The sequence below is a fragment of the Maylandia zebra genome, linkage group LG7 (genome assembly GCF_041146795.1).
Source record: "Maylandia zebra isolate NMK-2024a linkage group LG7, Mzebra_GT3a, whole genome shotgun sequence".
Lineage (NCBI taxonomy): Eukaryota > Metazoa > Chordata > Actinopteri > Cichliformes > Cichlidae > Maylandia > Maylandia zebra.
Window position 1 is genome coordinate 54,311,664 of NC_135173.1, and position 14,488 is coordinate 54,326,151.

Sequence of the window (14,488 nt, forward strand, 5' to 3'; positions counted from 1 at the left end):
TGCCTATTTAACCCTTATAACATACACATTTACCCCAACCCATGTTTCCCAAATGTAGATAGACAGATATAGCCCAATAAAATCAAAGGAAATAGCTCAGAGCAACAGCACAAAAATTGCTCAGAATGTGTAACAAAGAACAAAGACGACCAACAAACCAGGTCTGTTGAAGTGAACTGACCCTGTCTGTAAGGTCCTTTTTAACTAAAGCTCTTAAGCACTGTATTCTAGTGCTTGTTTATATAACATGTGGCTGTGCGAACAATGACACCTGTCACATATACACGCACACACACAGGCACCTCTATGACATGCATACAAAAGCTTGCAATATCATAAAAGGCTGTTTCTTTCTCTTCCCACACCTTTGTCCTAGACAAAAACACAAAAGATTCCTTTTCAAACAGCTGTTTGGTTTTCCTTCAAAACTGATGAGGTAAGGTACACCCTATTCCACTGAAAGCTCCAGAAGGCCTGAGGGAAATGGGCGTAATCTCAATTTTAAAGCAAAGGTAATACATACAATGGATCCTTGATAAGGTCTGACTAAAATGAATTCTTTTTAAATGATTTTTAAAAAAATGCTAATAGTGTTTTACCCAAAAGGCACAAAGTTATCGTACAGTCTCAGTGTCAAAGTAGCCCCTAATTTAATAAAGCAGTGGTAAATAGAAAACCATCAATTTTGCAGCAGTTAACATTTGAAAAAGCTCAGATCTCTCAGCAGCTTGTTTCAGATCTGTACCACAGAGAAGCTAAAGGCGTCATCACTATATTTTATTTCAAAAGTTGAAGGAGAAGCAGTTCCCAGATGACCTGAAAGGCCTCGAGGGTTTATAAGAGCGCAGATCAGAGTATTCAGAATGTCAGAACTGTTTTGGTCTTAAAACATTTAGTGTTTTATAGGACTGAAGTATATATATATTCACACACAAAGGAAAAAATAAACAATCAAGCTCTATGATCAATGACATTACTAGCAGAAAAATTACTTTCTGCTAAATATACTTAAATATATATATATATAGACTCTATATATCATTGCCATAATGATTGTGAAGTATGTGCAGTATGCATGTTTGCTCCTTAACTCCTTTCTGTGCATTTACACATAAAAACTGCACGATCGAGGAAAGGGTCATGAATGTACGCCATATTTATGCACATAAATCCAACGTCACATTTGCACATTCATATACACGCATTTATATTTAACACTCACTGCAGGGGTTCAATTTTAAGAATTTTAATAATGGTTCTACACCATTAATAGAGGGTTAAAGATAATCATAGAAGATGGCAGACAGAGGGGAATCTTTGCTAGCTATGTCCAAAACACCATGATCAGCGTACAGGCCACAGGTAATGGCTGTTTATTCCTTTAAGGTCAAGTACTGATTTCCAAATTTCTACATTTCCAATTAAAAGCTCTTATTATTAATATAATGTGACAGCTAAAGTGTCTGTCCTGCAGCAATATGTTGAAAAGGTGACACTTTATAATACTTTTATGCTATTAAGCATTAATAAAGTATTAGTGGGCGCTTAATTCATCATTTGTATATCATTACTCCTCCTTTGTCATTTTTAAATACAGATATTTTTATACAGCTGTTACTTTTTACACCATGTACAGCTACCACTGTGCAGTCACAGCTATCACTGCTAATACAGCACTGCTAGTAATAATCATAATAGTTGTAAAAATCTTAATAATATTAATCATAATATTAATAATTCTTTTACTAAGCCCAGTTTGATCACCTAGGCTACCACATGCAACCCTAACTCTGAGTCCAAAAAGTGATGAATTACACTGCAGGTCTTTAAACAAACAAACAAAAAAATCATACTTATTAAATGCAAAATGTACTAAGCCAGAAAAAAGACCGGGGCGTGCAGCTGACATGGAATGAAGTGGGCGTTTACAAAATATGCAATAGTCTGTGAAATAATAAGATGCAAATTGGGGGCAGAGCTGGGACCCTGTTGCTATCACAGACATCTGCTCTTCTTAAACCGCGACAGACGCAGAGACACAGGTGGAGCACATGAAATACATTACTTTTATTGTCAGGAAAAAAACCTGGAAGCTCTGTTTTTGTTTTTGGCCTCTCGTGAAAAGATCAATTTTGGTTCGCAGGAATCCGTATTTGAAAATAGCAAATAATGAAATGCCCAAGAAACGTATGGTTTGTTGCAAAACAACATATTGCATTCATCTGATACTGGAGCGGATTTTATGATTGCAATTCAGCAGTGCGCTCACATAGGAAATCATTGACTTTCACGCACCTGGTCTGCCACCTGTCACTGCTGGCAGCTGAACGGGAAGCTCAATCACACATCTGTTTACACTGTTGGAGACACTGCACAAGGAGACCAAGGACATAAAAACTGAAGTGTTATTGTCACCTATGCTGAGCTCTCTGTTTATGATTCAGCTATTTTGCTGTTTCAGTGTAATAAACCCCATCATGTAGCCCCATCAAACAAACCTCAAGAAAAACAAAGCACCGCGGGAAATTCTTTTTAAATGCAATTTTATCAGTAAAGTCAAGAATGTACAAAACATGAGCTCAAAACAAGAAAATAGACCTGGTTACACACTTTCACGTCTTTGTGCAATAGAACCCTTCACACCGCACAGTAAAACATGACTTTTTTTTAATAAATAAATAAAAGCACATAAGTTATGTACATGGTATTAAGTCAAAACTTCAAAATACTCCACTGCCTTGTGGTCTGATTACACTACAACAGAAACCAAACAAGATTCACGTTATAGTGCCTGTACAAACACTAGGAGACACCTAAAGCATTGGCACATTTGATACAAAAAAAAATAAAAAATCGTCAGGAGAAGCAATATGTAAATGCTAGCTGCATTGTAATAGTTCAGCACAGAGCACAAGAGCATCAATAAGGCAACTTCTTATTGTTCTGGGCACTTGGGAGGATATTTATATTAGGACATTTTTCACCCTATGAAGCAAGCAAAGAAAGACAGCTAAACTGAGCAAACATATTTATGATGCTGAGCTTTAAGCACTGTAGTTCAATGGTTCCTCAGTCTTAGTTTAGGGTCTTAGCACACTAATATTACTAAATCAGCACTAAGTACAAAGAGAGACCCGTTAGGTCATTTTGTTTACAGGAACTGTTCAAAACTGTAGCATTTGCAAAATTAAAGGGACATTTGGTTTTATGAAAGAAGCACATTGTAATGGCTATGAAATGACAGTGTTTAGGCTTGCTGCCAAAAAATATCACTGTAACTATGCAGTTCTTCCTGCCACTGGTACTAAATCTGGACTAAAAAGCAGTAAGCACTTTCCCCATTACAATGCACTAATCAGGCAAGGAATAACTGTGGTCGGACATAGTTGCGTGACTGAAATTATTCGAATATGTGCAATGAACATTAGCTACTTACATTCAGAGTGCAGCCATAGATTTAAAACAGGAATGTAGTAGTTACTACATGACAGCAATTTCACTGAAAAGGACACAGGCACTTAAAATCAACCTTGCTTTTATGTAGACGAATAACTAGACTACAACCAGCTGGCAACCAGTTCGAGTACATATTGCAAAAGACAAGACGAATTTCACTTATTGGCACAGACTGACTCGGACTGGTTCCAATTTGTTGGCAACTTGTCTGTGTTTATAAATTAGGTGCCAGTTATTTGCAACCCTTGACAAATGTGTCTGAGTGATTTCAATCCAAGCTTGTGACTGTTTGGAGACAGGTATGCCTTACCAGGTGACCTGTGCAATCTTCTTGCAATAAAAAGTCGTCACCCAGAGGTTGAAGGTGTTGCACCAGTTGGTCAAGCTAACTACTTCCAATTAGTCGCTGAATGCACACAAAAAAAAGGAAAGAAATCAATCCAATTATCACTTTAGTCACAAGTAGGATGCAATTTTATTTTTACTAGAGCAGTTTCTTTACTCTAGTGTGACTGAGCCATTAGTGAGTGGTTCCTCTCCCCAGTTAGATGATGTGATGGGTGTGACAGCGGGTGCTGAAGTCTGTTGCCACTTTTAAATGTTTGACCTGAACATGACACTAGACGAAATGCTAAAGGCTCAATTACGGTGACATTTTTTCCTGTGGAGATCATTAACGTTTGTACCAAAGGTCATGACAATCCCATCAATATATGTCAAGACGTTCCAGCCAAGTGTCAAGCAGGATCACAAATGTCTTTAGAAAATGTTATGGAAATATATCCAACAGCTTTTAGGACATTTCATTTCATTTCTGATGGACAGTTGGACAATCCAAAGAGCCAGGCTAAATTTTGACTTCAGGACTTAAGGCGGTTTGAGCGAGTGTGCTTTTGTGTATTGCAGGAAATAATACTCAAGTGCTCGAAAGGTTATTTCTCATTTCTACTCCCTGATAAAACTGACAGATTAGCCCAGCTGCAACATCCCCACTAAGACCATAACTGGGCTTATTTTTTAAACAAGAAAAACATGCTTCAGATAAAAGGAAATAAATGAGACGGCAAGACTGCAAAACGTGGGACTGATGTTGTCGGCTCTCATCTCTCATTTCTAATGATCTGTGCTCCCCATTGCTCTTTAGCTGGTAAATAAACAGGACCTGTCTGATGAATGAAACAGGGACAGTTTACTCCAAGGGAAAACAATCGCCCACCTGAGAGATCCAGGCTGATGTTTCACTGATATGGAGTATATGCTTTTCTCTCACTCAGTGGGAACAATAATAAATATAGCGCTGGAGGGGTGAGATATGCAGGACCTGAGAAAAGGGAGAGACGGTAAAAAGCAGAGAAGGGGAAAAGGGCTGCAGGGGATTTGACAGTCAATATATGGCCAGATATATACACAGACACACAGACACAGAAGAAGAAGACAGAAAACAAGGAACACTGAACACTCAGTGGTGTTTTGAGCTAAGGTGCATGACAAGTGAGACAGAGTCTGTTTCTCTCTCAATGTTGCCAGAAACTGTTTACAAAAAAAGACCAAAATAACCTTTCAATGGTAGAAAACAAGCATGCCGAAAAACAAATGTAAAAAAACAGAAATGCTTTCTTAAGGCGGCACAGTCCAGTACTGATGCTGATCGTGAATGTCTTTCACCGGGTGTTTTTTTAGAGTTTGAAATGCACCAACGTTCATAGGTACACAATAGTTTCCTCCCTGCCCTCCTCCCCTCCACTGTCGGTCTCCAGGGAAACCAGCTGAGGGTCACCGGGATGCCGGCGCACCGGATACGGGTCAGTTCCACTTGCTGTTAGTGACCAGGTCTCCCCATTGTAGCTGTGATCTGAGTGGGCACAAAAAAAACACACCATTTGTAGGAGAAATACAATTACTGAAATTGAACAATGAGACATTATTTATTCACCACTGATCAAGTATCCGACAGTATGGGACACGTAGCCACGTGTTTAATGAGCTCGGTCTAATTGCTTAGCCCACTTATGTAATCACTAACAGCATACAGACTAGGCGCTGCTGAGCCTGCTGCTCCCTCCTGCACCGTGTCTGAAAATGGGGAAAGAAGAGAATTTCAAGCTATGCATCACACCCCCTCAGCTCAGGCGTGTCACTTTTATCAGCAGCTTTCTCAACACGATCAATTGTCAGGCTTCGATGACATCAGCCTCCTCGCAAGCGATGGCGGACAAAAAGAGAGGAGGAGACAAGGGACCAGAAATGACAAATGAAACTGCTAACACCTACGAGTTGGCAAGCATATGGTTATGCTGAAGTACTCTCACAGCAAAATACTATAACCCTGACCAGCCTGTAGTTGCTGTTCTCATAATCTTTTTCAAGGATTAGTATCATTATTATTCAGATGCAATTAGCTCTTAAAGAGGCTATGCTTTTGTAGGTGGTAACTATCACTTGTCTCTGCTACGCTTGCATTCTTTTTTCCCTCCATGTGCTGTCTAGCATTAGGGCAGGTGTGCTGTCATGGTAACAGATGGCGTGAACTATAAATTGCCTCATTGTGTCCCTGTAGGAAAGTGTCTGTTTGATTAATTATATAAGAGTCTGTCAGAGTAGCTCTGTTAGCCAACACACAGGCCAGGCCTCCACTAGATGAGATGTAAAGATAAAAATACCAAATCTCTTTCTTTGAGTTTCATCCATGAAATATTAAGATTGAGTGATAATGTGACATGCATGCTGTTAAATATTTAAATTGCAATAAACACAAGGCTGTTAAAGCGTGGCACAGGGTTGTTTTATTTTCTGTCTACAGCAGTGAAAGGTAAATACTACACTACTGCTGTGTGTCATACTTAAACTCACTATTTTGAGTGCAGAAGTGTGTTCACATTATCAACTATGGATACATGAAGTACTTTAAGAGTTGGTGTACTCGTAATGGTCAGAAAGCCCAAAATTCCTGATGTTTGACTCGTCAAAAATCAAACACTACAGAAACAAGTGCTCGCTCTGCAGAAAGTAGTGTACAAAAGAGAAGTATCCACTTTAACAACTTAGCATCGCATTTTAGTTCACAGCATGAAATAAAATGCAGCACAAGAGATGAATCTATTTTTGAAGTGTATGTATTTTTTTGATTTGCATACATAAACCAAATGCAAAATTGGTGCTGACAGTTTAACCAGATGATTTACAATCAGGGAAGAGCTCGCACTCTCCCAAGTTCCTGATCAAATTCAAATCAGCAATGATTTTCTAACACCAGCCACCCGGTGATTGTCACCGTTTTATTTTTAATTTAACGATGCTCCCAATGTCTGGCATAATTATTGTTTGGAAGCAGCCACGGCCAAGAGAGTATGTGCTGTAATAAATCCTTTATTGACCAATTATGGCTCAGTCACACTAGAGTAAAAACAGCACGCTGACCTCCTTGTGTCTACGAAAAGTCGATGGTTGACTGAGAATTGCAACGAACTTTGTTGCTTTCAGAAACTGATTGCAGGTACTTGCATCCCAAACAATCACCATCCAACTCAGACTGACTGCAGACAGGTTGCTGAAGGTTGCCGTTCAAATCATAAATGCAGGCAGACTGCCAACACAATAGTGGACTTGACTTGATTACTAACAGGTTGTATTCTGGTTACATTCGTATATAAAATCAAGTATGTCTGATTTTACAGTTTAATCAATGTCCTGCAGCAAATACGTCGTTATTGGTGGAGGCAATTCTGAATTCCTGATTGAAATCTACGAGGTTCTGGTTGGACTCTGAATTTTGCTGAATGCTTTTCGGTTGTCTGTTGTATTAAGAGTGTGCATGTGAGGATGGATGACTGACGTCTGCAGATCAAATCTACCTACAAATACAAATAAAGTAACCTCAAAGTGACCAGTTGTTAATATGATTTTTTGTGCAGAAGACAACAGATAAACTGCAGTTTTCAAGAAATTGTTCACACATAATCGACATATTATCACAAAGAGATTTCATTTAATTGCCAACCTGACCCAATTCGGTTGCACACTCATAGCAGACTAACTGCAGACTGACTCCATCAAGCATAGCTTGTTGTTCTATTGCCGTATTGTTGCAGTTGCTTTAAATATATGTCTCCAACTACTGTTTTCCCCGTGTGACTGAAGCATTTACAGATTTCTAGCTTTCTGTAGGGGATATCATGTTCTATGTATAAAAAACGAGCAAAAAAACAAAAACAATAGAATGTTACTTTTTCATTTAAATTCTGACAATAAATAAAAGCAAACTTAAACAGAATTAGGGCTCAGATTAACTTTAGCTGGCTTCAGCACAATGAAATAAAAGGAAGTGAACGGGCTCTCTGTAGATGGGCTCGATGGGTTTGATTGAAGAAGTGGCTGCGTTAAGCTAGTTAAATCTAACCAGCCTGGAGCTGCTGGCCTTAAGCAGAGACAACTCAATTCATTCTTTTTATTTCAGTCTTTTAGTTTTGTGAGCACTTGGACTGACAACAACACGCTGGTGTCAAAAAAACGATACCGTTTATTAGGGAACTAATGATGAATGAATAATGTGCCGTGATCGTTGTGTTATATAGGCTCATAGTGTACAAAGAAGCTTTTTTATTGAATGCCAAGGAATTTTTAATGATACACAACACTTGGACACCTTTCCACAAATAAATTGTACACAACCAGTGTTATAAAGGAAGCAGTAAAATGTCTTGATGAAGGGAGGTTTTATTAAGTTTGCACCTTTGCAAGAAAAAAAAACATTCCTAAGTTATGTGTTGCATTATTATTTGTATTGTGTTATGTCCACTGTTTTCTAAGTGTGTGGCAGATTCACAGAAAAATGATCTATTCAAAAGCTACTGTCCACTGCGATGCTTGAGCACAAAGTCACAAAGCAGGTTTTTTGCCTCCTGCAGCACTTTGCACAGGGTTTGAATTCGTCAGCGTGCCGTAAAGTGAAGCGGCTTCACCTTTCTTTTCTTCCTCAACCTCCTCACAGAGCTCTCGTCTTTTGTGTAAAAAGGTGAACAACAAAAACCTGATACGACTCATCAGATGAAGCGTCAGCGTAAAAAATTCCATCCAACTGGTTCTCCAAGATTACACTGAACCAGAACGAATTATTGAAATCCACTGAATTAAAAAAGGTGTGTGTGTGTGTGTGTGTGTGTGTGTGTCGTATGCACAAGAAGAAATAGTCACATGCACAGGTGAGGATGAGAAGAGAGATCATATTTTGATCCCTGTGACTGACAGCACAATGGATCATTTGCATCTGAAAGAGATTCCTTTTCTTTTCACACGAAAAAAAGAAGAATGGAGATACCAGGTTCCTCCACATACCAGGCAGCTTGTGACCCGGAATGAGATCGAGCTCTTAAAATATAAGACTGCACCTAAGACACAAAAACATGTGTGGCGATTTGGTCTTTTATTAACTGTTGAGAAGACCCTCAAGGGACCCACTGAAGAGCCTTGTGGTTACACATCAGCTGGAGCACACCCTGCACTGTAGACTGCAGGCAGACATCCACCCCGGGCTTGTTAACAAGTGACTCAGGTTTCACTGGGGCATTGCGTGTGCTCAATAATGAGGAAAGGTTAATAAGCTGATCAATGGCAAAGAGATTGTGCTGCCTGCTGTAAGCTGGTAAACAATAGCGGGAACACCACATTAGGCTGCGCTGACCCGGTTTTTACGAGGGCTCAGGGAGACAGGCCGAATGTAAACTGTAATTTTCCCCGCCTGCTGAGAGCATCGGGGCGAGCACGCTGATGAATGGATTAGAAATGGAGACGGGCAAACATGGGATTGTAGCCGACACCTCCAGAGCGCAACCTGATTAATCTGTGACTGCATCTCTCATTCCTCCCCACCCCCCGCACGCTCACGCCGCCCCCTTTTCACCTGATGCGATGACAAGCCATGCTGTAATGAGTTTTGCAAAGATTTCTTTCAGATCGATGCCCCAATCAGTCAGCCATCGCCTGCAGACTGTGATTCACACGCTGTTGTCTCCCCGGCCACTCGATAGATAGAGAAAGCATTGATTTTCTTTTTCCTTTGGCAGGCTCGAGCATTGTGGGGTGGGGTGGAGTTTGGGGGACTCAATACTGCTGCAGGTGGAGGTGGTGGGAGGACAGGCAAGGCCTCACCGTGGATACGGCCTTGAGAGCGCGGCGTGTTTGTGTGTACAGTAGGCTCTCGCATGCATGGGTGAAACCAGTGCAAGCAGAAGGTTTGTTGACATTCTCACAGGGCGCAGATTTCTAATTTATGTTGACAGGGTGATAACACAGTACGCTACTGTTCAAATACATGAGGTAAATGCAATGTGTAGCACTGTGCTAAAATGCATGTTCTTATTACATGTAGTAGAAATGGAAATAAGAAATTGAGCTATTTGGTGCTATAAAAAATACGATCCTCTTTTGAGAGAATTGTCAAAATATATCCCAGCCTCAACTTTGAGAGGTCTGTTTGAGCAAAACAAAAGCTCTGAAACCAGCACTGTTACAAGTGTACCAGAGACTCAGATGGAGGCCAGCTGAGGGCTCAGTATCATTAGGTCTTCCTCAAAGAGGAAGGTCCCATCTTATCTTAAAGGCTTCATAGTACCATATCCCCTTTGCTCTCAGACTAAAGGCTTACTTGTGGTTCCTAGGATATTTAAGAAGTAGAATGGGAGGAAGAGCCTTCAGCTTTCAGGCCCCTTTTCTGTGGAAGCAGCTCCCAGTTTGGATTCAGGTGATAGGCAACCTGTCTAATTTTAAGACAAGCCTTTAAACTTTCCTTTCTAAAAAGCTTATAGCTAAGGTTGGTTGACCCTGCACTTTCCATTTGTTGTGCTGCAATAGGTCTAGGCTGCTGGGGGCTTCCTGTGAGGCACCGAGTGTTTTTCCTTCCCACTGTTGCAAACTATTTGCTCATAGAAGGTTGTCTGAATCGTGTGGTTTTCTCCCCACTATTGTAGTATCTTTAGCTTTGAATATAACAGTGACTGTTGTGATTTTTTTTGCTAAATAAATGAAATTGAATTGAACGGACAGAGGAGAGTAAGTACACCAGTGTACAGAAAAGAGACGCAATCCCATGAAACTAAAACCAAATCGAGACCATCAGTATATCTCAATTAGAACCACTGAAAGCCAAAATGTGAATGCAAATAACATTCAGTGTATCATACAGTCCAATTACTTCATTAGTTTTTGATCTGTTTGGAAATTAATATAGTAGCAAGTAAGTGACTGGAAAAGTTTAAAAAACATATGAGGCCCAAGCTGGATTTGCATTTGTGCCTTCTCTTTCTAACTTTGAAACTGAACTTTGTGGTAATTCCTACCATGCCTTCCTGCAGGGCTGTAGAGGTATCCAGTCCCCATCATCCATCCCTGGGAGTCTGAGTGTTGGCCGTGGGGAGTCTTAGCTCCAGAAGGCTGTCTGCCGTTGGATTGGGCCAGCAGGGAGTTGAGACAATTGTGTGTGCTAGCATCATTTCTTCTGTGGTGCACATGGCGGTTGTTGACGCTGGTACTGGCTAACGCGGCCTCGTTCACAAACACAGAGCCATTACCGGTATGGGCTCTGGACGGACTTGATGCCGAGTCCTGAGGGAGAGGGAGGAAATGTCAGGGCTCGATCCAGACTAGCAAGATCATCTTCGAGAACCGTGAGAACAGAAAGAGGAAACCCATTTTCGTTGCAGGATAAGGTCATTAACAAATCATGAATGCTGACAGCTGGATGGCATTCACACCTGTGAAATCTGTCAACAATCCACCTTTGAAATACACTCACGCATTTACATAAAAAGACCAGGAAACACATTTGACATACCTGCCAACAACTAGAAAAGCCTTCATTTCAAGATCTCTACTTTCCTCAAGCTTTAATTACAAAAAGACAAAAAGTGAGTCACTCGAAATGACATTTTCTCACTTCATGCAATAAACGGATCTCTTTCTCTGTCTCTCTCTCCAATACAAAGAAAGCGAATGAAATTTTATTTTTTGATGCTCGCAGTACTGAAACATTTCTTTCTGTGGATAATATAAAGACTTCACTGTGAAGTTTCTGCAGAGGCAATTTCTTCCAGAGAAAGCCATTTCCAAGAAAAGTGCTCACAGTATGTTCTGTGGATTTATGTGAATAATGGAGAAGCTGTTTCTGGAAAGACACTCTCGCTGACATTTTTTTCTCCCTCACAAATGATTCACTTATTGTTGCAAAGGCAAAAACTCTTAAGAGAAAATGAAAATAAAAGTATATCAACTAAAGGTAAGTGAGGGAACATGTTGTCATTTGGGTGAAGCGACCCTTTAATGTTTGGCTAAGGGCAGATTAGGACTCATCTTCACATAAACATGGCCTTTCCCTCTGCTGAGTGCAGGCAGCACAGCTAATTAGATGCAACCAGAGAGTCAAAGTGTGTGTGTGTCATTTGATCTGTCTCTGACCCTATGAACCATTGCCTCTGGCTGAAGCATTAGTGTGTGTGGGGGGGAAACATTAGGACCTGCACTGTCTCGGCACGCTTTTGTTGGACCGACTAAAATAGATGAATGGAAATAAATAAAGACTGCAAAAAGCCAGGAGAGCCTCATCACGTCTAGCCTGGAAAAGACCAAGGTGGGGGTGGCGGTTGTGTGTAAATTAATGAGGGACAGAGGGAATATCGAAACCCGAGCCTGCTCATTTGTCCGTCCATTCTGTGCTCTCTGTGTGTCTTCTGAACAAGTCACACCTGCTGCCGAACAGAGCGACACAAGCCCCATAAGCCAGCGGAGGTTCAGATAGATGTATGTGCTAAATTAGTTTCACCACTGCTGCAGTTCCACATGAGGTATATTGGGACTTAAAGGGCAGGGGGAACAGCACACCCTTTATCCTCCATGCCTTCCAGCTGTGTGGGACATTTTGCTGGAGTGCTTTTCAAACAAAGTGTCGATAATCTAAGCCCCTTTGGGTCACAATTGATTGGTTTCTTAGGCCGTGTGCCTTTGGTTTTAATTATTTTTGTCAGAGCTTTTATTTGCAGTGGTTTAATTATCATCAATCATTAAGATGTTTACTGGTGAGCAGAGCTGCCGGAGCACTAAGACAAATGGTGCTGAAATTGCTCTCATTATCGCGGGTCATATGTCAAGAGGGGATTGGACTGCTAGGTGTGAATGTGTGAGCCAGCGTAACCCTGGCTGATGGCTGTATGAGAAAAGCTTCTTATTAATGATTTTAGCACAAGAAATACTCCATAGATGCTGTATATCTGCTCCCACTGAGGTCACGAGCGTCAGTGAGGGGCATTACTGGCTCATAGATTCACTGGTAAAAGAAAGGGCTATCACTTCTGGTTCCCCCAATACCTGCTGTCCATCAAGAGGGATGAACATGTGAGGATTCGCAGTTGGAGGGCTGTCCTGCGGCCCGTGCTTCCAGCACTGCAGCAGCTTTTGCTGCTCATCCAGGCGCTCTCGTTCCCTCTCCACGCTCCTCTGGCCCTCCCTGAGTCTCTCCAGGTTCTGCTGGTACTCCTCGAGCTGCTCGTCCAGCTCTACACGTTCACGTCTCAACCTCTCCGCTGCCACCTGGCACTGCCTCTCCCTCTCTTCCAGCATGCTCTCCTGCGCCCCCTGCTGACTCTTCCTAGCCTGGCACTCTCGCTCCCAGCGTTCCTTCTCCTGGCGCAGGCGGTCATGGAGCCGCTGGGCCACCGCCGCCTCCTCCTTCTGCTTCTCCAGGTTACGTTGCTTCTCCTGATCCTGGAGGGCGCTGCCCCGGACACTTGGGAGATGCAGCCGTTGGGCACGAGGGGAAGGGCGGCCGCTCTCTTGGAGAAGGAGCCTCTGGACCTCATAGCAGCTGTCCTGGATGGTCACCGCAGCCTAGCACAGAGAGGGGAAAGTCAAAAGCGACATGGTTCATCAAAATGCAAATGATCAACTGCCACTTTTACCACCGCGTTGCCTCCTCGCAACGTATTTGAATGGCAAAATGTGACGGAGATCATGATCAAGGCTAAAGTGATGACTTTTAATTTTTATGCATTAAGGTCACAGCAACTAGTGACAGGAAGCCACAGCTGCTCATACCCAAAATGAAACTTTGTATATGGAAATCACATCGTGATCAAATCCTCGAGCCTAAGTAGATAGGCAAGAGCGCGCAAACACGTCATTTGCAAATACACCCACATTCTCGTCCTCACACAAATTTTAATTTTACACCAAAGAAGGAGCGTGTGTACAGTGAAACAAAAGATCCTGCTACGTCTCCTGACTGAAAAAACAAAACAAAAAACAGATCAGTGAGATGAGCTCCTGGAGCTCCAGCAGAGTGATGCTTCTGTTTAAAGTGCGCAGGCGAATGAGAGCCTGCTTATGATACAGAACGTATCTGTTCATACTGAGATCACAGGAGGTGTGTTTCTTTTTCTTTTAATTTCTTTGTTGGCCTAATATAGATGAGGGCTGTGAGGAGGGTAAATAAAAATAGCTCACCTGCAGACTGTACAGCAACTGAGTCAGGTTTTGGACACTCTGAGCCACCTGTTAATAGACAGAGTCAGATACAAAATGCAGATTAATGGGTCTTCCGCAGTTTTCATGTGTGAACATCAAGATTTCACTTCCTATTAGTTAGCTACACAAGTAACTACAAGCTGCATTCCTCTTTAAGCTTGAAGTTGCATTGACAGAACACCTGTGCCCCCTGGAGGCCACGCGTGAAATGTCACCACATTGTTTAGGGTTAAATTATCACTCTCTCTTATCAGAGTAATTTACCTCACAGGCCACAGAAAGCTGCAAAGAGCAGCAAGGCTGTTGCATGGTTTTTGGAATAAGTCCCTATATCAATATTTAATGCTGCAATACCTCAGGAAACTAAATGGACTTCCTTTATTATGAACTTATCAATGATTCATTAGATTAAGGCCAAAATGTAATTCTAATAGACTGCACTGAATTATTAAAGCAACAATCTTGAGCCACACATCTGTAAAGACGTCGAAAGAAGCCGTGCTCAGATGCAGGGAACACGTTACCT

The 14,488-nt window shown here is 41.5% G+C and overlaps 1 protein-coding gene across 5 annotated transcripts in view; it reads right to left on the reverse strand.

The window, feature by feature from the left end:
* Positions 1 to 2,526: 2,526 nt before the first annotated feature.
* The window catches only part of arhgef28a (Rho guanine nucleotide exchange factor (GEF) 28a), a 54,492-nt gene continuing 42,530 nt past the window's right edge, over positions 2,527 to 14,488 (reverse strand). For all 5 annotated transcript variants that reach the window (XM_076886693.1, XM_024802978.2, XM_076886694.1 and 2 more), the window contains 4 exons: positions 13,942 to 13,989; positions 12,808 to 13,326; positions 10,788 to 11,052; positions 2,527 to 5,308 (listed from right to left, as the gene is read on the reverse strand). In XM_076886693.1, coding sequence (XP_076742808.1) covers positions 5,157 to 5,308; positions 10,788 to 11,052; positions 12,808 to 13,326; positions 13,942 to 13,989 — 984 coding nt within the window. In that variant the 3' untranslated portion in view covers positions 2,527 to 5,156. The remainder of the gene's footprint in view (positions 5,309 to 10,787; positions 11,053 to 12,807; positions 13,327 to 13,941; positions 13,990 to 14,488) is intronic.